General features: G+C 41.3%; 1 protein-coding gene across 3 annotated transcripts in view; it reads right to left on the bottom strand.

Moving 5' to 3' along the window:
- Nucleotides 1-26,428, bottom strand: part of ELAVL4 (ELAV like RNA binding protein 4) — a 104,323-nt gene that overhangs the window by 46,726 nt on the left and 31,169 nt on the right. For 2 of the 3 annotated variants that reach the window (XM_074152672.1, XM_074152673.1), the window contains exon 1: nt 17,002-17,118. The exons of the other annotated variant lie outside the window; for it this stretch is intronic. In XM_074152672.1, coding sequence (XP_074008773.1) covers nt 17,002-17,118 — 117 coding nt within the window. Of the gene's footprint in view, nt 1-17,001; nt 17,119-26,428 lie in introns of those variants that run through there. 3 annotated transcript variants of the gene reach the window in all.

Below are 26,428 nucleotides of genomic sequence, written 5' to 3'. Positions count from 1 at the left end.
ACAGCCATGTAAAAGCCAGAAGGCTGGTCTATAGGTACGGAGTGGACCATACCAACACATCCCAGACCAGGTCCCTCAGCCCTGGACCAGCGGCTGTGTGTCCCCACCCCACTGTCAGATGCAGCCACTGCTACGCACTTCAGGGGCACCAAGCCCACCTTGACATTTTTTGCAGAATGAGGCACCGGATCACGTTCAGGACAGATCACATCCTCTTCCTCTAGAAGTATTAAAAATAAGTGTGGGGTTTTTTTTTTTATAGTATTGGTTCAAAACCACAACTCCAGCCAGAGCAAGAAGTAGGTGCACCTGAACCTCACATGACATGGGCTTCTTTCTAATGTGACCTTAGAAGAGGCAAACGATGCTCTGTGTGCAGCTCCAGTACAGATTCTCTTGTCTGCAACACAACTGTCAAATTTCACTGTCAATTACATTTTTATTAAAGCTCATGTACTGCACAACTAGACTTTGCTATTATTTACCTAATAAATACATCATGAACGTGAAATAAAGGAGGGAAGTGAAGCTTTTGAGTAAGTCTGCCTGGAGGCAAATCCAATATCCCAGAAACAAATCATTACCTAACCCTCCAAATTTTGACATGCTCCCCACTCACAAGCACTTCTACATGCTCCATCTTCACCTTCGTTTGAGTAAAAGTCCTATTTAATATTTGAAATACAGCTACAGCTGAAATGTCTCAGCTCAGAAATCTCACGGTCTCTGGCTCTCGTGGTGGGGACTCACTCCGCCTCCTTGCAGAACCCTGGTTTGGGAGTGCACTGCACGCAGGTTGAAACGGCGTTCAAACACTTTCAGCAAGTTCCCATTTACGGGTGCCACAGCCATTGTACAGAGCGCACAAAACGATCCAAATGGAGAAGACAACAAACGCATTCATTTTAAAGAGGCAAGCTCCAGTTCAAATAAAGAAAATAATTTTCTCCTTTAATAGCTAAATTTGTCCCGATCTAGTCCATTTACAGGCTTTTGCATGAATATGCTATAACGAAATATTCTGTCCCCGATCGGCAGTGAAATGAATGCAAAGTTTATTGGCAATATTAGTTGTTATCGCAGCAGTGCCTGAAGGATCTAACTGATACCAGCACCAGGTTGGGCTAGATGCTGTGGAAATGGGTAGTAAGGGCAGGCACTGCTGCTCTACCAACACAGCGAGAAAAAATAGAAAGGCAAAAACCTGTTATTTTTATTCCAAGTTTTGCAGAAGGGAAAAAATCAAGACCTGAGGAAAGTATCTAGGCAAACTGCTGAAGTTATACAGTAAGCTGTGACAGCTCCATAACACACCACCACATCCCCAGACCTGGCCCAGTGCTAAGGTCACCACTCCTAGCAGTTTTTTCAAAAAGCAAAGCAGCATTATGATCCATGAAATTGCATATTTTTTTTTTTTCCTTTGGAGAGTTTCAGTTAAATGTATCTTCTGTCCCAATGAGGTATGGACTTTACAGTTTCGCATTTGATTTCAAAGACAAAAGGGAATGAGTGGGGAGGAAAAGGAGACACCAAAGTCAGTCACAACCACAGAATCACAGAATATTTTTGGTTGGATGGGACCTTTGAGATCGAGTCCAACCAACAAAAAAAAAAAACAACAAAAAACACACCCAAAAAATCCCAGAACACCAACACCAAAACAAAACCCCCACAACCACACCCCACCCACAAACAGACACAAACCAACAATCTCGGGCACCAGAGCATGCCCTGAAGTGCCATGTCAAGATCAATAACTACTAAAGTATCAGTAGAGGAAACCGCTCTCCGTAACCACCACACACAAGAGGAACAAAAGCATCGTATCACATACTTCACATGGACTCTTAACCATTCCTACAGGTACTCTGGGAATGAGAAATCAGAGAAGTACAATTAGCACGCATACAGCTCAGCACTCCCCAAAGCCCAGAGGACTGGGGGGTAGATGTGTGGTCAAGTACTCCACACACAGCCATTTCTGGGAAGCTTGACAGAAGTGCACATTTGTAAGGACAGAAGCCCTCTTCCAGAAGCAGAGTACAGTTGCAGCCCTATCACATGTATTACCTCAAGTCACAGTATCTGAGGTTCTTTAAGAACTTCCACTGGGCTTCATTTTCAAGCGTCGTTTCCAGCTTCTTCACATCTCGCTAAGACTTTGGAGCAACTATGCAGGTTTGAAAGAAGTGTTTAGCTCCATTCTTCAGTGTTCTCCAAACATCTTAAAGTCTACAGCAAACATGCTCAACAGCAGTAATGGAACAGTAAACAGGGAAAACTGGTCTAATAGGTGATGGTTAGAGGCTTCCCACTTACTCCTGTTATCAGGGTCATCCTTTTTACTAAGACAAAGTTACTTCTAGAAAGCCCACTGCTATCCCTTCTTTAGCATAGTTTCACCACAATTTGCTTGTCATCGTTTCTGCCATTAATCATATTGACATATGAAGATAGGGGAGAATAGAGCCCTAATTTCACAGCATTCACCGCTCTGGAACACAGCTTTGGAGAAAGCCATCATCAAAAACACCCGGAGAAGACTGGGACACGTCCATTCTCCATTAGATGGGTTACACAATTAGCTCAAGTTAAAATCCCTTACAACCCCTCGTATCCCACATGTCACAGACTGTAACAAAGGCTGGTGGCAGGGAGGTGTTCTACTTCTGTGCCAGGACACGGCCATCAATGGCTCCTGCCCGCCTGTGTCCCCAAGGGTCACCGGCCACCTCCGCTCAAAGGTCTGTACCGTTTTTAAACCCGAACAAAGGCAACGCGGCCAGGCTCTGCCTTCTGAAGGAACATCTATTTCTTCTTCAATCACCCTTCTGCTCCTGCCAAATCTGTACCAGGTGACTCTGCACCTAAAATTTTACAAGGGCTTTATTTTATTTATTTCATCATTCTGGATTGCTCCTTATTCCCTCCTGGCTTTTCATCTGGATCTACTACTTGTTCTTTCAAGATGCACGTGAAGACTAAAGGAGTCTGAAAAAAAATCTCAACAATAAGATGACATCTTTGACTGATGCTTCAAGCCAAAATTTGATGAAAACATCCTGTTTTTCACCATAGATTGCATTTTATTAGGCAGATAACACGAAGGCAAGAGGTCTCCCAGTGATGTCCTTATCCCCCTTGAAAAAGGGAAAGTGACTAACAAGCACCATATTAAAATCTGTGCTAGCAGGGTGATTAAAAAAAACACCACCAAAACCATTAAGTATATGAAGCAAACCCTGAAAGATTGGAGAGGTTTCTCAAAAGCCTGGATACTAGATAATAACAATATTAATAATAGAAGAGCATGGCTGAGACCAACATCTAAGACAGATCCTCAGTCTAAAGGACATACAGCCTAAAAATACACTGAAATTAAAGCAAAGGAATTTGAGAAAGTATTTCATATTTTTGGTTACTTTCTTAGTTTTATTTTTAGCTCAGAGTTTTGTTTCCTAATCACTACCTACTTGCTTAGTTTACTGACTATATTACTGAGTTACATATTACTAATCTATAACTGAATTATATCACTGACTCGGGAATGTGTATGTTGCACTGACGCACAGATTCCCACGGGTACGTACATGTTCATGTAAGAAGCAGACAGCTGCAAGTCTTCAGCTGCTGTAGACCTGTCACAATTCCACTTTATGTTTTTCCCTTTAAGAAAATAATCTAGAATCATTTGCAACCCGAGAGCTTAGACAGCAAAAGCTGTATTACAAGCCATACTGAAACCTACAAACATCTACTTACCAGAAGGCAAAGGAAAGTAAGGACAGAGCAGGCTCTCCATGAAGCCTAGGAACATCCAACCCCCCACCGCTGTTGTTTCTATTGAAGTTCTAGAAACAAAAGCTACAATTTTCAGAAGCCCTTAAGTGATTTAAGATTCATTAATGTTCACTGCAATGGGATTTCAGCACCTAAGCCATGAGTTCTTCTGAAAGCGTTGCCCATACATTTTTGATGCAAAGACAGGCTGATATGGGGCAGGAGTGGATGGCTTCACAAAACCTGCGCCACACGCAAGATATTTTAAGGCTCTGTCCTCAGAGGACCTTAATGAAGACACACTGGTAAATGCAATTAGGAAATACTAATCAACATGTGTACATCTCGACTGCTGGCAACAACATCTCTATGGATACTGCTGCTTGCAGGTCTGAGAGCTAGACCCCAAAATAGGACTGAGCTGAACATCATAGTTTCCATCTCCATCATTAGAAATGTTAACTTCCTGCTAAGTAACAGCATATTTCTCTTAACTGAACTGGATTAGTAACAAAGAAGAAATTTACAGCTTTTCTACAATTCACCTGTAAGTCTACAGCCCTGTACCACACTAATACTGCTTATGGAAATCTTTTCATGAAATATACGTATTCTGGCTTCTGTAACATACCTATGGTAGACAAAACCACAATGAATTACTCCGAAGCAATATGGCCATCCCCATCTTAAAGATCATGAACAAATAATACAAGTTGAAGACTTGAGAACATTCTGGTGGAAAAATGATCAGAAGTTACCTTCTGGAGCAGCTGTTTACTCTGGTGGTCTCATAAAAGTATTATCTACATGATGGCTTAAATGAGAACAAGTTTTAGTGTACTGTATGAGATAAACATCTCATGCATAGAAGCATCTATGCTAAGCTCAAAGACCCATTACCACAGATTAATAATATATTACTCATCAATAACGGACAAAATATCAAGTACATATGTACGTATCCGTTACAGGTCAGGCTAACAGGCTCTAATGGTTTATTCTGGACAAACTATTAATCTCCGCAAGGAAGGGAAACAAGCCACAGGCCAAATCAACACCCTCCCATACTCCAATTACTAAGGTGCCTCTTAAGATTTCCAAATGAAATCACATCCAATTTCACCAAGTTCTTAAACAAACACACCCTGTACACCAAGAAATTAAAAATCCTCCAAGATTCCTATTTAAAAGAAAAAAAAAAAAAAGAGCAGATCTCACAGATAACATATTCCGGGGTTAAAATGCAATTGCGCTAAGGCAGCCAGCAGGAGCCCCGCCAACCTCGGCCCCTGCTCAGACACAGGGCTTGTGGGCAGGGTGGGACCCAGGACACCCCAGCTCTCCTCACCCAACACCCATATGGCATGTTTTGCTTAGATGTCAACAGGCAACTGGAGAAATGGCAGCATTATTAAATATTACTAGGCAGAAATGTCCTAGCAGCCTAAACACGTAAGAACAGCTTACTTGAGTATTAAGAGAGTTTAAATGACCAAGTTACTGTCCTTTCTGTGGGCTGGCTTTCCCTTACAATCCTCAGCAGTCATAAGCAGACTTTTTAAGCTTAGGGCTGGATTCACTCCATCCGTGTGTTTCACCTCAAAGAAGGAGAACTCAAGATGACAGAAGTGACACCGTATCAGTATTAAAGCTAATATATCACGTAAGCATCCCTGACCGCTGGGGCGTTCAGCCCAGGTGTCCTGGTCCAGCCTGATGTCGAGGTGCTGGAGGAGAACATGGTTCCCGCAGCAGCCGCAACGGCTACGTGATATATGAGCTGTGTGTGGCTGCAGAGCTTATCGACAACCACAGAGAACGTCACACAAATAATGTTCATTTTCACATACAGCGAAGACTAACGATGGAAATTAAACTCAACAATTTCTACCCCAGTAAGCATCGACATTTGTGAACGCTTCTTTCAGTAGCTGGGTAATGACAAGCACAGACAATAAAAAAAGGATTCTAAAAATATACTACTCTTTTTCCCTGGATTAGTGTGTCTACAGTTAAATATAAACTGTGCTCGATAAATTATCAAACACAATGTCAAATTCTGAAGTGCACTCTGGAATCTCTCAGAGAGCACAGGAAACGCAGAAAGTGATAATTTTGTCCTGGCCCAGTTAGTCTAAAGAACAATATGCTACTGTGCTAGATCATGGAGTCAGTTCCCATCAATGGTCCCACTAAAAATGGCCACAGCCACCACCGTAGTTGCGCACTGAATTTTTCAGGACCCTCTGCATCGAGCAAAGAGATTAATTCCCTGAACAGCTGCTCTCACAGGAAGGGAATCGACAGCAACATTGCCACAGTATAGCTGGCACACACATATTAGGAAGAATTTCCAGCATTCACGCTTTCTGCTAAAAATCAACTTCCCCCTACTCATCTACTGCCAGTAACTTCATTTGGAACAAAGATATACAGGGAACGGTATTAGAACTATTTTTATTTAAGGAACATTTGTTTACATGCATTATTACTTCTACGGTGTCGTGACTATACCTTCTGCTCTACAGAAATAACAGGATGAGCCTTCGCCCACAAGTTCTGCACATAGTAAAACAAAAAGTCACCGACCACCATTCAAAGATCAAGGATGACCAGTAGAAGGTAAATACAAGTACAGCAGTTAATAGCCACGTTTATAAACCCTTGAATCAAGTCAAAAAACCAAATACCTCAAAACATCTCTGATCCCAAATGCAGAACGCATTAACGCTTCACCACGGTGTAGTGACTCAAACATGGGTTGTTTCGTGCCATCAACTTGTGAATTTTATATTACCCAACATCAAACTGCTGATGGCTATGGGAGTCTCTATATCAGCTTAGAAGGACTGAGAAAAGGCATGGCCTCCTCCCTAGATTAGCATTCAACTCAGTAAAAAGGTTCATCGGTATTTTGCCCCTGTGGTTTACTACAACCCTCAAGCCAGAACTACGATAAACAGGTTGACTTCCGCACACCTTGGAGCACATCAAACAACAAGAGTTTAAATTCATCCATGTATTAAACAAAAATCCTCCATGCAAAATCTTCCGAGAATTTTAGTCTGGCAATAATTATCAAATTATCAAAATCACACAAATACCAGTTTTGCTTTTAATAGCAGAAGAGAAGCATGGACTTCCAGCAACTGTCCTGCACTACAGCACAAGAGACAAGGGGACAGAGTCGGTTCCCGGAATTCCACACCCTCACCAGGCAATCAGACACAACTTTACAAGAGGAGTCAGATCTGCCTTAAATTATAAATTGGGAGTATCGCTGTCTTTGCTATTTTTCCAGTATACAATAATGACAGATTCATAAAGGGAGGAAAAATAAGGAGAACCTCCCTTCATCCCTTATGTCACTACAAAAGCTTTTCAACGGCATTTAACCTGGGAGTAAATACTTCGCAGTGCTCAGAAAAAAACCCAACTACTCCGAACGAGCGCACACGCAACTACAGGCCACCAGACAGGGCCCAAGGGCAGCGTGGTTACCTGCTCCAGCAGCAGTCTTTTGGTCTCTACATGGAGGGTCAGGTGGGACCTTCTCACCAAACGTCCCTCAGGAAGCGAAAACCAGAGGGAGCTCTTTGGTTTTCCTTCCCCAGCTGGGTGAAGGCAGCTGGGTACGCAGCCGAGTGGCTGGATCTGAAGGACTCACACTACTGGAAAGGCTCCAGTGGCACCGCTGCCCTCTGCCAACACCGAAAGTCACTTACGTGGACAGAGACGCATTACGCATGGAACCTTCTTGAAGCACTGCGAAGGACAGAACCACCTCCCATAGGCATTTACATCTGTTTTGAAACAAACATACATTATCCTACCGCCTTTACCTCTAAGGCTTCAGGATGCTCAAAAGCCAAATACACTACTAATCCCGATTCTGGAAAACACTGGCGCACGGCTCCAGACTGGGTTTAAAAATACCCACCATACTGTATTAAGTGCTTTTATCGCAATAAAAAAAGTTTAATATTAAAAGAATAAAATAAGCATTTTATTTATTTTTTTTTTTTTTTTTAGAATTCAAGGACATATATTTTCCCATCACAACAGCATCGCTGACGCAACTGCGTGTGCCTTAGCAACAAAGGCGTACTACAGAATTTTATATACATCGTGACTCTAAATATTGTCAAAGCCAGGCTTGCGTTTTACTGTGCAACTAAACCATTTCCCAGAACAATGTACAAAGGTTTAGCTATCTTTAATTAATTTTTTCTTAATATTCCGCCTTTCTGTCCCATTTAATTAAGCACTCCTAACTGGTTCACAGCATTTCCTCACTTTTACAGATTTTCTTCTTTACTGAGGTGAAAAGTCCTCACATAAGACACAATCAAGGGCAGAACAATAGGGAAGAGACTCTCACCTTCCTCCCTACTTATTGGGGCCCTAAAGCAGCGATAACGCATTAGGAACTAACCAAAATGGTTAGGGGAAACATGTATTACAGAAAATAAAGATAAACCCAATGCTGGTTCTATTGAGCTCATTCTTCATGAATTTATGCAAGCAATGTAAATGCTACAAATAGGACAATGTTAGGTAATTGCAAAAATTAATTGCATTCTTATTATAATCTCATCTGAAAGTATTTAATTTCTAACAGCGATGTTCCAATGCTATTGCAAACTGTCTGAATACCTAAATAAGTAAACAACAAACAAAAGGTCTCATCTTCAGTGCCACAAGCTATCATCCAAAACTGGTTATAATTAAAGGTGTGAACAACAAAGTAAGTAACAAACCTACAAAGTCAAGGTTCTGAGAAATTAATGGGCATCACACCACTGCACCAGTTCAAATTTATCACTCATTATCTCCCCGACTAGCACAGTGCTGTTTCACATATTTGTGCCTCCTTCTCTTTCCTCCAAGCCTTTCCTGCCTTTTCTAGATGGCTAATTTTAGACAATTACTGCCTCTGACACATTGAGACCTTTTCTCCCTTCTTTCTTCTTCTAGCTGTAAAGCTAGTGACCTACAAAAGCCCCCTGCACCTACAATATTCCAGTATTTTAGAAAGTAAGGACTGATCATTTGAGGGGAAAAAGCAAGCAAGCAAATAGTCTTTGAATATCCGTTTTTCCAACATCTTCACTTTACATTATCTCAAATGGTTAAACGTACTCAGAGGCAAAGGCGAGGTACAGGTCCCCCTTCCCCATTAAACACTGATTTTTATTAGGATTAAATCTATTGTACTTGTTGAACTGGAACCTTAGCCTCCTCTTCGCAAAATTCTTTAGAAAATGAAAAATGTTCCTTGCTTTTAAAGTTACTTGGAAGTCCTACGCTGCTGGTAACTGGACATTTACACAAACAATTGGAAAGTGTTACATTAGGCGGATGCCCTTTCCCTTCTCATACAAATCCCAGCATTTTCCTTAACGCCCATCCATATGAGAAGGGAAGATACACATGCATGAACACACAGCGGAAAAAAAACACACACATACCCATCTCTTCCTCCATCCTACTTGGATAGAAAAAGAGAAAGAGCAAGAGAGGGAGAGGAGGGCGATGGGGGAGGGGTGACTTTCCATCACAGATTAGCAAATTTTGCAAAATCTGGCCTATCCTTTACAGGGGTACCAGGCTTTTTACCATCATCTCACTCGCAAAAAGGACTCTTTGCGCCCACTTCTCCCCAAAAACCCCAATGACATTGAAAAAAATACTGCATTGCAGTATTTGCCAGTGCATCCGAGTGTATCCAGTCAGCTGTCCCACAGACAAACAAATGTACATTTTAATGTGTCCAGGCATGTAAATGAGTTGTCTAGTGGACACGGATTGCCAAAACAGACAAGTGGATTTGTCAAGTTATCTGCATCTCTCTCACTATAATATTCTCTGCCACTGGCCATTTCTTGCCCGGGGTGTTTGCTGAAATTATTTTGGAAGTGTAAGTTCCCAAAGAAAACAACAAATTCCCCTGCCAGAATATGGGACGCAATCACACTATTTCTTTTGAAAAACCTCGGGGTGTGGACCGGCTCTAGGTTATGTACCAACAGTATGACAACTACACACAGAAAATAACCTGCATTTAATTAGTACACTCCCAGCATACCAAGTAGGAAGGTTGAAGGAAAAAAATTTCACTGTAACCTAGAAGATATTATTTCAAAAAAATTAATACATTACATATATGCAAGATTAACGCAACTGGATTTTCTTTCAATAGAGTCACAATATTTAACAGGACCAAATAAAGATGATGAAGACTATTCCAAACCCATTCAACTGGGATTTTTAAGTATACCCCTTCTAGCTCATTGTAACCATCCTTTGTCACAACAGCTCGGGCTCACTTTGAGAGCGCTCAAAAAGGTAAAATTAATAAAGAGGAAGAAAGCAAAGGAGGCAACCAAGCCAGTCAACAGTGGAGAGGCATCCCTGTATCTAACATGGGAACTTGATTAGTAGAGTACATGGGGATAGTACATTTTAAACTGATGGCTGGTATTCACCTTGCATCAAGATCCAATTGTAAAATTTCACCCTTTCTGACTAGTAGTTCACCAAGACAACAATTTTTTTTAAAAAAAAACCTGTCATGTCTAAAGACAACCACATTTTCTCCACCTTTTTGTCTGAGCAGAAAGAGGTTTTAACATTTTGATCTTTCTTTTTTATCTGTGACAGCCCAAATTAAATTTCACAAACTTAATAGCTGTTTTTCTATACGAGGGTCTACAATGCAATCTTTTATAGGCAAAAAGAAAATGTCACTATGTACATGCAGGCTGTATTCATTAATATAATCTTAAAACAAAGAAAAGAGGAAGATCGGGGCAGGAACACGTGCACCATAAAACAAGGATTACATTATTTTAAAATCTTTGTAGAAACACCAGACTGAACAGAAAATGAAAATGTAACTACTAGCTGATGGCTCTTAAAACAAACAATGCAGCTGTGTATAATAAAAGGCACCCTTATTTATTGTCATGACTAAGTTAACAGAATCTAGAACACAGTATCTCTGTTTTAGACAGAAGAAAAATTATTTTAGTCTCATGTACAACTAGAGTGCATGTCAGAATACATCCCTCCACACATGCAGAGACTCTAAAATACAGAATTTTACACACACACCCTCGAGATCCCCCCCATTGTAAAGCAGTGCAGTTTTCAGAGGGCCATTCAATTACTTCTTCGCAGAAAGGATTGCAGCAGAAGCAATACTTAAAACAAAGCAAATTAAAAGGGGGATTTAATTTCTTGTTATTCATATTTAAACTAAGCACTACCATTCCTGCCAGAACTTGCATTCAAAGTAATCTGGCACCAGAGAAGGGACGAAAATAAAAATATGTGAAAATCTGAAGACAGAAAGAAAGGCGTGTTCTGTATTCCTGCTTTGCTTCCCTTGTGCCTCCTGATGTGAGATAGATGAGCATCTTCTGGGCAACCACATTTTTATATCTTTTACACTACCGTCTATCACTTACTAGTCTACTACGCTTTTTTAACACTTCTAGCACCAAAAGCCCCGTTTAAAGATGCACTTCTGCTATCTCCCCATTATTGTTGTTCGCCACTACAATAAGAGACCACCACAATCAGCAAAATATTCAGCCACAGTTTAAAAAGTAAAGTTGCCACAAGGAGCCTGACATTGGAAGTGGATATTGCTCCAGCAGATATGCAATAGACTGTGGCTAAAGGTGGGGCTGGAGATGGAAGAGAAGAATATAATCTCATTATTTTTGTAAATTCCGCTCAGCACACAAACCCCAGGATATGGTGAACTCCCCTGAACTGATTATTCTGCCATATAACCATCTGATTTCGTAAAAATACCAATATCACTTAACACAAAATCACTGCTTAGGGTAAATTCATTCTACCTACTGTTCTCATAGGGACATTTGCTGGAAAATTCTAAGAAATGATTTGCAGAAGCTATCAGCTGTGGGAGTTCACTATTATACCTCTGTCAACTTCATTCAATATAATTTACATTTTTTTTTATACTGCCTCACAGGATTCCTTGCAATTTTTTGCACGTACAATTTCACAGCAGGGAGGGGGAAAGGAAAAAAAAAAAAGCAAGATAACCCTCTTTTGCAGAGGAGAAAGAACAGATGCTTAAAACCAGATTTCTAGAAATCACTGTAAGCCTGAGCCAGAAATGTAATTAACACCTATTTATAAAGAATAATTAAAGTTGTGACTGCCACAAAGAACCGCAGAGATAATCGAGGTAGCCCCTGGTTTGGTTTTTCTTTTGGGTTTTTTTTTTTTTAGATTTTTTTTTTTTTTACACTGTTTGCAGTATTCCCACATGATTGCCACCTGCTCCCCCACTCAGCTTCCCCTATGCTCGTTTCCCCGGCAACCTTTCATTGGCTTTTCCTCCCAGCTATCGCTTTCAGTTCGGCTGCTCAGTCTAATCTTATTTGTTTTACACCCATCAAAACAAGCAGCTAGACAAAGACAATCCTGTAAGAATGGGAAAAGACCGTCGCTTTGTTTCCCCGGTTATAATAAATATCCGCGGCAAAAGTCTGCAAAACGTTAAATTAAAGGGGGGAAAAAAGAGAAAAAAAAAAAAAAGAGGGGGGGATGACAAGGACACCCCCCCCCCAGCATCCCGTGGGGCTGGCAGGAGGGATGGGTATTGTGCGGGTTGGGTCCCAGCCCCCACCCCGGGTCGCCCCAAAGTCCCCGGCAGTTGTATTTGATCATGCCATTTTGCACAATCTGTAAGGAAAGCACAAAAGAGGGGACGGGGACGAGCACGTCTCTGCCAGGAGAATATCGCCTAAAAATAGAATTACTATTTTTCACATAAATGGCTTTGACTTCTCCCGGCATTTTAAAAAAGCACAAAACAACACGGCTCCCCTCCACCCCCCCATCCATCCAACCCCCCCCCCCAGCCCCCACCCCGACACAAAAAACACACCCTTCCTTCCATCCTTCCATCCACCCCTCCATCCATCCGTCCTCTACAGCACCGGCTCCATTGGAAACGCAATACCTGAATTCTAGAGGCGATTATTAGGTTTGTATTTAAGGCTGGTGTAATAGAAACGGAGATTAAAAGGCATCATCGGCTGCCTGTTCCGCCAGGCACATGCGGTACAACGACACCGTGACTGTCAGCAGAGACCATCCTCGCTCGACTGAAATGCAACGTTCAATGGAAACGCCGTCAAGTGCCATCACAGTTAGACACGTTAAATAGATATATAGATATATACACACACACAGGCAGACATATCCCACCAGCCCCCCCCCCCCCTTCCAAAAATTAAACAAGGCTCTCTAATTTTATTTTTATGACTCACGATCCGCCGCCCCGAAACAAAAGAAATTCGCGAGGGCACCCGAGAAGCGAGACAAAAACCCCACGAGCAGGCTCTCCCCCGTTCACTTACCATTTTCAAGCCATTCCACTCCATCTGTGATCACAAAGATGGACCCTTACAGCCCCTCACAGAGTCGAAAGCAAAAAGAGCGTTATGTAAAAGCTGACATTCCTTCTTACAGCGCTGCTGCCCAACGATGCAACAAAATCGACATATACTAGGCGCTGCAACACATACAAGCCTCCTCCTCTTTTTATGAGGTCATGACAGGAAACTCTTTGAAATACAATATGCAGCATTTACTGAAGCTCATATAAATCACCCTCTTTTAAAATTACCATACCTATTGCGCAGTCCACCAAAAGAAAATTACCAATCTCGAGGCTTTTCCATCCCGCCCCCCCCCCACCTCCTTTTCCACCACCAACTTCCCCCCCCCCCCCTCAACACCCCCCCCCCAGGATTTCGCTCTGCATTTGTACCTCCAAAATGTCAATGTGGAAATTAACTCCCCCCCCACTCAAAAAAAAAAAAAAAAAAAAGCCTCTTCTTCCTTTTGCATTTCAGTTAGCCACATACCAGCCTTGCATTAGAAATGAGCTCCTTTTTTCTTTATTCTGAGAGAAATCGCAATTACCTTAAAATGACAAAGTACATCCTTTATTAAAGGATACGCACACATTAAATATGAAAGAGAGCAGAGAGAGGGGGGGAGAGAGAGAGAGAGAAAGGGAAAGGGGGGGGGGAAGGGAGAGATCATGTACAAACAAATCAGTAGCAGAAAACTAAATTCATGTGAAAACACAGACTGAGAATGATGCAGATTTGGGGAAAAATCTGTATGTTAGCTTCTATATCTACCTCTATATAAACCCGCTACGATCAGATTTTAAATCTACTAATACCTACCATAACCATTCTTAATGGCAAGTATTGGGTCTTGAAAGGCTTCAACTCTTCTACAGATTTGCTAAAGGTTTCAGGGAATTATTTTTATTATTATTATTATTATTATTATTTTCTTTCTTTTTTTTTTCCTTAAAGATCCACAAAGCACACTGCCAGACGTTTGCGCAGCGAGAATAATTAATAAATAATAGAACGGTTGGGTAATTATTATTATTATTATTATTATTTTTTGGCTCCTGTCTTTTTGTGCAGGCTGGGGTGCGGCGGTGGCAGCGGTGCGCGGTGGGGCCCCGGCGGCGTGCGGGCGGGCGGGCGTGCGTGCGGAGGGGTGCGGAGCAGCGCGGAGCAGCGCGGAGCAGCGCGCGGCCCTGCTGGCACTGGCGGGCGGCCGCTCCCCTCGACAGCCATTTATGGCGCCATCTGTCAGCCGGCGGCGGGCGCTGATTGGCCGCCGCCGCCGCGCGCGGAGGGTGGGGAGGGGAGGCCGGGGGGGGGGGGGGGGGGGGGGGGGGGAGGCGGAGAGGAAAGCGGAGAAAGAGGGGGGGGGGGGCGTTGCGACATCAGGTGCTATTGAAATTAGCCGCTGCCAGATTGACAATGTTAATGATTTGGTGACCTCTACAACAACAGAGACCAGATTTCTGAACTGCTGCTTGTGTCTAGTAATTAAGGGCCGGTTGAAGAAACAACACGCATCCCTGCATTTTTTTTTTAAATTTCTTTTTTTTTTTTTAATTTTTTTTTTATTTTTTTTTTTTTATTTTACCTCTTCCCACCCCACCGGCACAGGAGCCCTGGGCCGCAGCGATGTCATACCTCGGCCATGCTTCAGTGCCTACATCTTCTTACCTCCTGCACGCCCGGCTCCCAGGTCCGGCGTATTTTAACTACCTTATCTTTTTCGACAGTTGCTTTCCGGAGAAATGCATATTTAATGATCTGCCTCTAGGCTTAAAGGCACAACAAAAGCACTTCGACGTGCATTTAAAGCTGCATTTATTTTCAGGTACTATCGATTTTAATAATCAACCCATCTCTCCTTCCTTCGGCCCTGTGAGGTTTTTTTTAAAATACATATTTTTAGAAGTGGATTTGATATTGCTCCCACTTGACGCTGTCTGAGGCACAGCGGACACCTATTTATCAGAGCGCTCCCCCTGAACGACAGTAGTATTTCAGAATTATTTCACCACCTCACTTCATTATTCTTCAGCTCTACAGGGAATAAAACAACGGCAAACTTTGGGCATTTAAAAGAAATTTCCACACACACCCGCCCCCCCCCCCAGCCTTAGAGAGGAACGTGCTTAACTTAACAATGCACACTCATTAATCCTCCGCTCGCTGCCACTGACAAACTAACAAAACTTCACTTCCAAACGGCAATATTTAAGCCTCTCCCAACCACAGCAAGTTTATTAAAAAAATTCTCGCGAGTTCGGAAGCAAATCACTCCTTCCTCTTTACTTGGAGCTGATTTTCCTAAAGCCTGTTTCGGCCGGAGTAACCAGGCATGGCATCCTGCAATCGCAACTAACCTCCCATTTACCTTCATCTCGACTAAAGCGACCAAGTATTACACTACTAACGTACGGAGGAATCATTTTACCACTCACACATTCATTTCAGTAGCCAAATATGTTGCTTTTTTTTAAAAAAAAAAAAAATTCAGTATCATCGCAAGCGTTTTTAAAACATAAGAGCTAAGAACGGAGAGTGCTAGGATGGGCCATGTTATGAAGCTCACTTAGCTCTTTCCTGGAGAAAGAAAAACCTGGCTACAAACCACTAAATACATGTTTTTGAAAATGGTATCAGATAATCATTGTTCTAGAAGTTTTATTATTTTTTTTTTCCTGGAGTATAAATATGCCCTCTGAACTGCTAAGCTCTGAACTGGCATTCTGTACATTTTTAAATTTCTTTAAGCCACAGACACACTCAATCACACACACAGACTAAACACACCAATAAAACACATGAAATATAGTAAGCTTAGAAAAACCTAGCTACAAACAGATCAAGCAAGGAGAAAAATCGCGTTTAAAAAAAAAGGCATCATAGAACCCATTTGTGGAATGAGCACTGAATTCAATTAAAATATGAACAATGTAGAAGGCTGCAGAGGATTTCTCTCACCATGCATCTTTTTGAGCACATTTGTAGCTTGGCAAAAACTAGTAAAGATTAAACCAGCTCGTAAGATGTATTTCTCAACTCAAATATTTAAGTGACCTGGTAGACTGAACACACAGGCATCAAAACGCTACAGATCTAGTATATTACCATACATTCTTGTGCAAATATACATCGGATATTAAAGTTAGATTTGTAATGCAAATTTTTACTTAAGGTCTCTTCAGGGGTTAATAACACCAAAGAAGGCATCCAGAAATTATTTTTAAGTCTTTTCAACTCCAGCCCACTTTGTTACTATACATTCGTTATGCATATTAAAAGATTCAGCCATTTTTCTGAAACAATAATTGCACCCCGCTCCTCTAGGAAAAAAAAAATAATTAAGCTATCTTATCCGTCTATAAATCCAGGTACTCTGCACACTGACCACTTTCCCCCCAAAGCACCCCACACACGCCGTCTTCCCGAGGAACGCTAAAACAAACGCTCAAACGTCCTCAGAGGCCTCTCTCTGCAAGGACAAAGGCAGAATCCTATTGTTGGGAAAAAAAAAAAGTCAACCTTATTCTTGTGTTTCCAACAGTACCATTTATCTGTCAGGGTAAGGGACTGACCACCGCATCACGCTTGTGACACATTTGTAAAGCATCAGATTTTCAACAACAGTCTCTCCAGCATCAGCCAGCAAAGCCCCTGAGCAAAGCATATTTTTAATGCAATCTTCCATCCCCACAAAAAAAGAAACTTGTCTTAAACAGCTAATCCAATATCAAAAATGAAATCACAGGGTTGTTTTCCCAGCCCCCCCCCACCCTCCACCCCCCCTCCTTACCATAAATGAGCAGTTTCTTGACTCATTAATGACAGTTTCCCTTAAAAGAAGTGATCTCATATCACTGAGCCCCTCTCCACCACGCATACATCCCAAAGGTTGCGGGTATCTTAGCATCAGTAGCCGCTAGCAAGCTCTCTCATACAGAGCCCAGATGGACTATACCAGAAGCCAATTCAGCGTTAATAACTACCTACTCTGTGCAGTTTAGAAGCCTTACGTGGCATAATGTCCTAGGCAACAGCAGCCGATTGAAACCGCAAATAAAAAAAAAGACAACCCAATTCTCCAAAAGCATCAAAAGGGAAAAAAAAAATAATAAATTGAAGAATGTTTTTTTTTTTTTAAAGAATATCTTACTTTCATAAGATTAAACTGAATCCTTCACAAACATATGAAAAAGGAGAAAAAAAACCAGATGCTGCCCAGAAAAAGTGACAAAATATTACCTCATTATTTAACAAAGCAGCATTAAGCGTCCTGCTGATTTCAAACATCTTGCCACAGATTTTGGTTAAGAGAAACAGAAAGAATCCTTTGCAAGCCCTCTGTCTGCAAAGGGTTCTTCAATTTTCTTGCGCACAACAGAATAGTCAATATGTTATTTCCCTAGAGTTCGCACATTAAAACATCTAGTCAGTGAGCTGAATTTTCCCCTTATCACACTGTAGACTCCTGTTATATGTACTGCTCTCTTTGCAAGATTAGCCTGCCCCAAACATGGCTGTTGTTTAAACTATTCTTTAAAGTAACAGTTCACTCCGTAACCACCAGGTGGGCAGTGTACACAGATTCAAGTAACCATCTTAAAGATTTTTTCTTGGAATAGCTGCTGGTTGTGATATACAGCATAAATCCCCCCTACACTTATCAAGCAGAAGGAAAAAAAATAAAATAATGTTTTGCACTGTTTTACGCCCTTTTGTCCCCAGAAGCAAGCCCCCACAAGAAAAAGAACAACCTTAAAATCACTTCACTTTTACCGTTGATTATTTTTTTAAAGGGACCTTAAAATTTATACAGGAGCATTTCACTCAGCAAAAATGAACTAAGTGATAAGACCCAATCAGTTGTGAGAACAAAGTGTAATTAAAAGGGAAAGCACGCCCATAGAAATGGTCTGTACTGCGGAAGAAACAAAATTAGCATTACATTCAGTACAACAGTGTTCTTTCATGGAAACACAAAATTCAGCATGTAAATAATTCACATGTGGGTAGAGTCTGTTAGAAAATAGGAGCTATACCTTCAAGCAAATTTGGAGACAACTTGGTAAGATACTGCTGTGACGTATTTTAGCTTAAATTCACTTACGAAACCACTGTTGCACGCATCAAAGCACAAGACTGAAACACACGGAAAGGATCCAGTTTTCAACAGCATTCAAATCCCCCAAGTTATCAAACTGTCCCCTTCCTACCTGTCTGCAAGCTATTTTTTTTTTTAATTGCACTTTATTTAAGGTCAAATACCTAAAGGAATACTTCCATTACGATTCCAAAAATATGATTCCACTCAACACTCTACAGCAACACCCAGAGGCTTGAATGAGATCGGGATCTTTGTGTTAGGTGGTGTACAAACACATTTGAAAAGTCATTTCATCACGAAGTATTTACAAACAACATTCATGAAACTGAAGCACAAAACAGAGGTGTGAGAAACAACAATAAACCAAGAGCATCACAAAATGTCTTTACCAGTTGGGATGAATCGCTGGAGAATTAAGGCATCTCTGGCAACTACCAGCACCAAGGCAGAACCCAAAAGGTTATCTACTGGGGTTAAAGAATAAAGGCATTATATGGAACAAGGGCTTCTTCAGATTTATCACCTACAAAGTACCCTCACCTAATTCTTTCATTTATGGCAATCCTTGCTGAGTAAGTATATGCAGAGTAGTGATTTTCTTTGTTGGCCTTTAACTAATATTAAAGTGATGCAGTAATGACTTAACCTCCTTGAATATGTATTGAGTTTCAAGTCATCCCTTTTTATATGAGGAGAAAGGTTATTTGCATCGATTTCTGTTTGCATGAAATAAGCTTATTTTCTCATTCACCATATGCCTTGAACACTAATTAAAAGTGTCACTTTCTTCTAATGTAAAAACGTAATCATTTAGTAAATAAGTATTCTTGGCTTTTTGGTCTTCGCGATAATCTATTTAAGGACTTTTTATTTCCAGGTAACTTCAGTGCTTTGATTACCACACGCTCCTCTGATTTAAACAGAAGTGTTTTGTAATATACTTCTTTTTTTCCAAATAATAAGAAAAAAAAAAATCTAGAAGTGCATCTTTAAGGACCCACACTCCTCTTACCCCGAGGCAAATCCATCCAATCAATACGAAACCATTCACATGCCACCATCTGCCAAGCTGTAGAGCAATGTGGCTGGAACAGACCTCTTATAAAGCAGCAGTGGTCTCATTTTCAGTCTATTAGGGAAGCACCAGAGCTCTCATGTGCAAGGACACAGAACTCCAACTCAGACCCTCTCACACCAGTTTCTCTGTGCACTGCTGCAGGACTCCTGCGATTTTTGCTGCTCGAGTTTTCATGCTAATCATCAAAGCAAGAGGGAGGAGAAAATGATCAGTAACAGCCCTATTTCACTGCAGTACAAAATAAAGAACTCAGTTTAATTCTATCCTAATATGATTATAGCAAACCATTTAAATGCTGCTGCCTGCGAACTACAACCTGGCATTTTCCATCACCTCATTTTCCACTCTTCCAGAGGACTAAACACGTATGCCTAGAACTGTGCTATTCTTTTCCAAGACATTCCTATCATAAAGTTAAACATTTAATTCTGATCAAAGAGTGTTTTGTTGTTTGACAGATGGAAGGGTGCAGGTGGATGAGGAACAAAGGAGATGCTTGTGAGTGTAAGAGATGGATTTGAACTACAAAATGATTTAATAGAAGACAATGGGCTGGGAAAGGACATTACACAATGCAAGCACTAGGGTTTGCCCTATGCAATAATTCAAGAGCCTCTGCGGAAACAGCCTCCAGTTCAAGGTATCACATCAACACTGTCTTTTAACAACACTGAGCTCACCCATAGCCTTTTCATCAGCAGATCTCACAATAATTTAAAATATCTTCCACCACCTATACCACTGGCAAATTCACAGCACATCTAACTAAAAAGAGAGCAACAGAAGAAAGAGGGAACACGAAGGAGTGCAAAACCCTTACGAACGTACACAGAGAGAAGAAATGAACTGTTTTAAAACCACCCATGAAATAAGAAAATGTGAAAAGCTAAACATCCAATTCAGTGACGACAACTGAGGTGGAAAAGCTAGGGCCAATTGTTCATGACCTTCAAAAATCAGGCTTCAGGAAAGACACCAGAAATGAAAAAGTAATCAGTCCAATTAAGCAGACTGCCCTTCTCTGTATGTGTGTGCAGGAGCAGGGATGGACCAGGGGGGTAGAGGGGAAAAACAATGGCTAAACAGGTTATTTCCACTGTTTTTTTTTAACAGCTCACAATCAAGTGCATATACAAATAACAACACAGTTTGTTTAGCTACTGAATAGTTTAAAAAGCAACCAGCAAAGTAAAACACCCTGCCGACTGCCCTGTGGAAATCGAGCAGGAGTGGGTGATTGAGACTGTAACACTGCACGACACTGAAAACGTTCTTCAGGCAGCTGCTCTTTAAGGTTAGTGAATTCATGTATTTCAGGAAAAGAAGAGTCAAATTTTTAATATTTCACTACAAAATACCTAACAGTCATAATAATCAAACACTACTCACAAAAGAGGCTGAAATACCATACAATTTTTGAGGAAGTAGTAGGTGAAAAAGATGACTGACATGGTTTGGAGCTTTTATTAATTTCTTTGATTTGATGATCCTCTTGGGAACGCAAGAACCTGTCCCTGCCTCTTCTTCTGCCCCTGCTCTGGATCCCACCGACAAGCTGTTCAAGCTCTGCTGCAAAATACTACCTGGGGTGCACTCTAAGTCCCCCTGATGCTGGGGAGATTAAATATATGCCACAGATCTACCTGGAAAAATTATCACCTTTTTGATCTGTGCCCAAAAAGAAACAAAAAAAAAAAGAAAGAGTAGTTAGAGACCAAGCTCCTTAAAGAGGTCTGAATGAAAAGACACTAGACGCAAAATCAGACAAAACCCCCTCCTATAACACTTCGAACCCTCAATGAGGCACCCGGATACATGAAGCTTCGGCACGTAGTCACAGTTCCCACAGAAATCACACTTCAGCTGCTTTTGCACAAATATGCTATTTAATGCTGCTTGCCCACTTTCTTTTTCTTGCCTTACGAGATGCGCAATTTGGATGCTGCATAGCTGCTCCAAGTATCACACACACCAATTTTCCAAAGATGTGTGTATTTCCAAATCCCACTGTGGATACTTATGTTTGAACGCTGGGAGACTGGAAGAAAACTCTCCAGGGCAGAGCAGAGGTAACAAAATGAATAGATGTAAATAGCTCTGATGGCGAGAGAAGTCTTAGTGACAGGAACCACATCCTCGTTTTCCAAACCGAAGGCTGGGCATCCACACAGATTTGGGCATGCATCTATGTCAGTGAGTGACCTCAGAGGTTTCCTGTGGACATCAGGGTACAGGCCAGCCGAGGAGGTGGGCCAGCATTGCTGCTACACCGCAAGAAGGGTTCGGAGAAGATGATTCAGCACCTTCCCAGCATATCCGAAGGCCAGCAGTGTCCTTGGCTGGATGCTCCATGCTCCTCTCCCGGCTTCTAACTAATGCTTTGCAAAACACAGCATCCACTCAGTCACACAGTATGTCTTGGCTGGCCAATTTCTCAATACATTTCAAAGAACCCAGCGCTGCAAGACTGAAGGCAGCATGTATGCTAGGTAAACATGTTAATACAGCAACAAGATACCAGCAATTCTTTTACCCCTTCCCAGTTCTACTTTTGGCTCAGGAATATACCTTTCAATGCTTGCAGTCCTCCGATTTTGCTCTCTTCCTCCTCAATTTAGGGATATTAAAACTTGTATTTAACATTAGGCATCCTAAATTCTACAGCTTGCTTTCCTATCACTACAAGCAGAACTCAACCCTACCTACAGAGAGAGTTAAAGCATTTCTACATTGCTGTCAGTTTTGTATAATACAGTTCGCAAAATCTCAACTGAGCACAAATGAAGACTTTTCAAAGATTTATGACTGCATTTTTAAAATGTATTTACTTGTAAATAATGAAAGGACCTAGACACCAAAGAAGTCTAGACTTACCAGGGAGATTTACATGAGTTCAGCCATTTTTAATGTGCCTATGCATGAGCACAAAAACCCTCATAAAAATTGTGAACAGGGTCTTTCAACCAGCATTGCCTAATTTTAGAAAAGTTGATGGATTTGCTTTAAGCCAATCTGTAATAGTGTGCTATATGCCTTGCACTCAGGCCAAATAATATCAATAACAAGAACAAAGATAAAAACCTGAAAGAGGGATTAATGTGCTGATGTTTCCAAGCTTTGAGACAGCACTCGGAAAAAGATCTGGGGAAGAGCGTGAGGTGGCTGGATCAGAAAAGAAGTGCAGCAGGAATCAAAGGAGACCGACAAGCAGCATGCAGAAGGGTTAGGTCTCCTGCAACTTGCAATTACACAGGAAGGATGCAGAACCAGGGAAGATACAAAAGGGAATAAAGACAATAAAAAGTGTCAAGAGCTATTAATTGTCCCAATTGCTTCTTGTTAGAACAGCTGTCACTTACATAGAGTACTGTAGTAACAGTAAGCAGAATGTAAGTAAGTATTACAATTGCATATATAAAAAAAGTCTCTATCACATCTGGGTCAATCCTATCATGCAATCTATTCTCAAACCCAGGGTGCTTAAAAGGAGAAAAGTTTAAAATGGCTTAATTAAAATCAAGCTTGCCTCACACTCCAAAGCTTACACTTGTATTTGCAAGTCTCAGGACTTGAGAAGCCTCTGTGTACATCTGTTTTATTCTACTCCTTGAGAAATAAGGGTTAAATAAGCTGCCCCAAGAAGGCACCCCAGAACTCAGGGATGAACACCAGCCTCATTAGTATGGCTCATACAACTCTTTAGTGTAAAATTTAGATTACAGAAATGACAATTTTATAACAATAAGGAGAACAAAAAAAAAGTAAAATACAGAGGGTAAAAGGCAGAAAAAACAGAGCAGATGCAATACTTAAGGAAGAACCAATGCTATCTCTAAAGCCTCCATATTGACACACAAGCAGGAAGGCCTAAAGAAAGGCAACCAAAAAAAAAATTTGTGGCTCCTCTTCTTGCTCTCTACAGACCATGGAGCTGGGGTCTTGGGATCTGGACAACTCCGGTCAGGAAGCCCTAAGATTTTCTTCTTACTCAATTCTCACAGATTTCCATGTGCATTTATGGTTTTCTTTAAACTCCTCTTTGCAAAATGTCAGATACATCTTAGCAGATGATTTTTAGCTTCCTTTGAAGTAGGGTGGATGAAGAACAATGGCTATTTTTAGCACTTTTTGAGAAAGCCATTTAAAATACATTAGTAGCTATAAAAATTGTTTGAAGGCTGAACTTCCTAATAAATAACTTTGGTTGCAATTACTAAGCAATACATATTTGGTGCTTGGGTTTCAAGAGGCCCATACAGCTGAGCTGGAGAAGCTGGTACCCAAGATAAGAGTTTACTTCTGCTCTGAACTGCCTCTTCCACAGCCACAGGTGATATGTTTTCTTCACTACTTCAGACTGACTTTGAACTCAGTAGGAAGGTAAGAAAAGTGAAGGCTTTGGGTTTTTTTCCAGCCTGTGGACAAAGAGTATGTGACACAATAAGCTCTACCAATCCTGGGATAGCATGGATGAATTTACCTCACCTAAGGTTACACACTTACAGAGGAGCTAGTCTCTCCAAACCTCCTTGTATGTAAGCCTCCCTCCATTATGGGAAATGGTAACTTCCAAGGCACAATTCACCTGTCCTGCTCTAGAAATCTTTCAGAGCAAAATAAATCACGCTCTTGACTTTGCTGGCTATGCGTTAAGCAGATCTCCAGTGACCACCAAGGGAGCCTAACTCAGCTGGAAAGTCCACCTTTGGTCAGACCTATCCCACCATGGTCCGACCAGATAACCACGGCAGGGGGACTCCAGTTGATGCTCACCTAGATGCAAGGTTAACTGAACTCTGGCCACCCTGGGGGCTCTTACCACCACAGTGCGATCTTCAGTGTAACTCAGCATAGCCCTTCTTAAGTACGAGTAGCAATTCAAGGCAGGCAAGCTTCAGACAGTCCAGGGAACCAGATCAAGACACAAAGCCAACACTAAATGCACCTGTAACAGCTAGAGAAAACTGATCTTGCAAGACTATGCTGGTCTGTACATGGGAAAAGCCTAACACCTCTGGAAGCACATAAGCCACAGGCATCTTTTCAAAAGAAAAAAACCCACCAAGGTTTATGTCATGAACTCTAGGCTACATGGTCTCTCTTTACTAACAGAAGCTTTGATTCTGGATTGGAACCCCATACAGCAGAAGCCTCAAGAAAAAAAGGGTTCCAGTACATCCAATTTATGACAGTTGGGAAAAGCGACAATCACATCAAAACAGCTACTCTGAAAACCTATCCCGCTACAGGCCATCACCCTGCAGTTTAAGAGTATTTCACTCCATTGCTTGAAAGCATTTATATTCTTCCAGGCAGTTTTCCTGATGTTTTATAAGGATTCCCCAATGCAACAACAAACAATCTTTCTTTTAATAGTATCACTGGATGCGTTGTAACCTGCATCTAGGGACACCCCGCTCTGCTCAGATAAAACTTAATTGTTCTTCTGACATCGAACAACGAATGAACTTTAAACTCACCTATTAAATGACACAAGCCTCTATTTTTAACATTTTCCACAGCCCCAATGCCTATAGGAGCATGTATCAAGTAAAAAATTCACTTAAAAAGATGTTTCAAGAGAGCACAGATAACCAACATACACCTAGTGAGCAAATTTACTTTTTTAAATAGTGCCAAATAAGAGATTAGATTTTATTCTGCCGTGGTGGAGGTCCTACTTCTATGGGTAAAGGAAAACCAGAGATCAGCGAGGCTGTGGAACATTTTACAAAGACAATTTCAACTGCTGGCAACAATTGGCAAAATCCCCACAGCATGTCTGTATTGTCTCTTTCCCCAGGTTATTTTCTTCAGTTTCTATTGCCTGGATGGTCTTTTGCTTTTTGTCAAAAAAACAGCTAGTATAGGTGCACACCACAAAACAATGTGGTTTAGTAGTAGAAATTCCAGCTCATGGCCCTTTAGGTTAATCGCCCCATTTAAATTTAAGAAACAGTGAAAGTATTAACCAATTACTCCCACTGACCTCACTAGTAACTGGAAGACGGTCAACACTTGAGAATTAGGTCCATTATTTAGGTGCTATCATCTGCTCAGGAAGCCACCCTCTTTAGCCGATTCAAGACTCTCCCAGGCTGGTGGACGATGACATGACTTTATCTATTCCTGTCTCCGTCACCTCTCAGCTGCCATATGCTAGGGCACAAAGGCTTTGATGCTTCAGAAACTCCTACTAGCACAGAACACCCCCCAGCAACCCAGATTACTTTATGCACACCAAACCTTTTCTTTTGCTCTTTCCACTGACATCAGTCAGGACCTAATAAGTTCAAAACTCCAGCCTGCATCATCAAGAGCCTCCATACACATGGCCTGTGCCCACGACACCTCAGGCTATGAAAGCTTCCATGATAAAGACTGCAGCTCCGCACATGTTGCTGACAGATGCAAAGTTTCCTCAAGCAACAAACTCCCTGAACTTCATCACTTGCTGTTCCATGTGGAAAGCAGGGCCAACCTTTCCTTCATAACAGTGATTTTTAAAAAAAATACCTGTCAAAGCTAGATGCTATTGCACATTTCATAAGCTTTTAAGTAATGAATGAAGGAAAAAAAACAAACCATCTTGCAGACACAGTCACATCAACTATACAAACCAAAGTAAGACCAGATACTAAAAATGAATGTTGGGGAAAAAAACATGTACACAGTAACATCCTGCTGCAAATCCTTGCACAAGACAAATAGAAATAATTTTTAAAACACTATAATCAAGCTTAATGCAGGTTTTATTTTATTCAGCTATTTAGGAAACCAGAAAAAAAAAAAGCTTGACATTTTCAACACAAGAGACTGCTTGTAAAGTTCAGATTAAGATGGACAGGCCAGATGCTCTGGTGTGCTAACTTTGCTCATCAGTACTTTCCTACCCTGTCCAGAAGCTCAGCCTAACCATTCTGATAAAGCTTGAAGCTTGACTGCTGAGCATCAGAGCTGATGGGTTAACAGAGAAGAGAAACAACAAACTTGTCAGCCGATGACAGTCCCATACCACAAAAGGATCCCAAATGCGTT

Source organism: Numenius arquata, chromosome 8 (genome assembly GCF_964106895.1).
Source record: "Numenius arquata chromosome 8, bNumArq3.hap1.1, whole genome shotgun sequence".
In the NCBI taxonomy this organism is placed as follows: Eukaryota; Metazoa; Chordata; class Aves; order Charadriiformes; family Scolopacidae; genus Numenius; species Numenius arquata.
The sequence above is the reverse complement of the archived record's forward strand: the minus strand, read 5'-3'. Positions and strand labels throughout refer to the sequence as shown.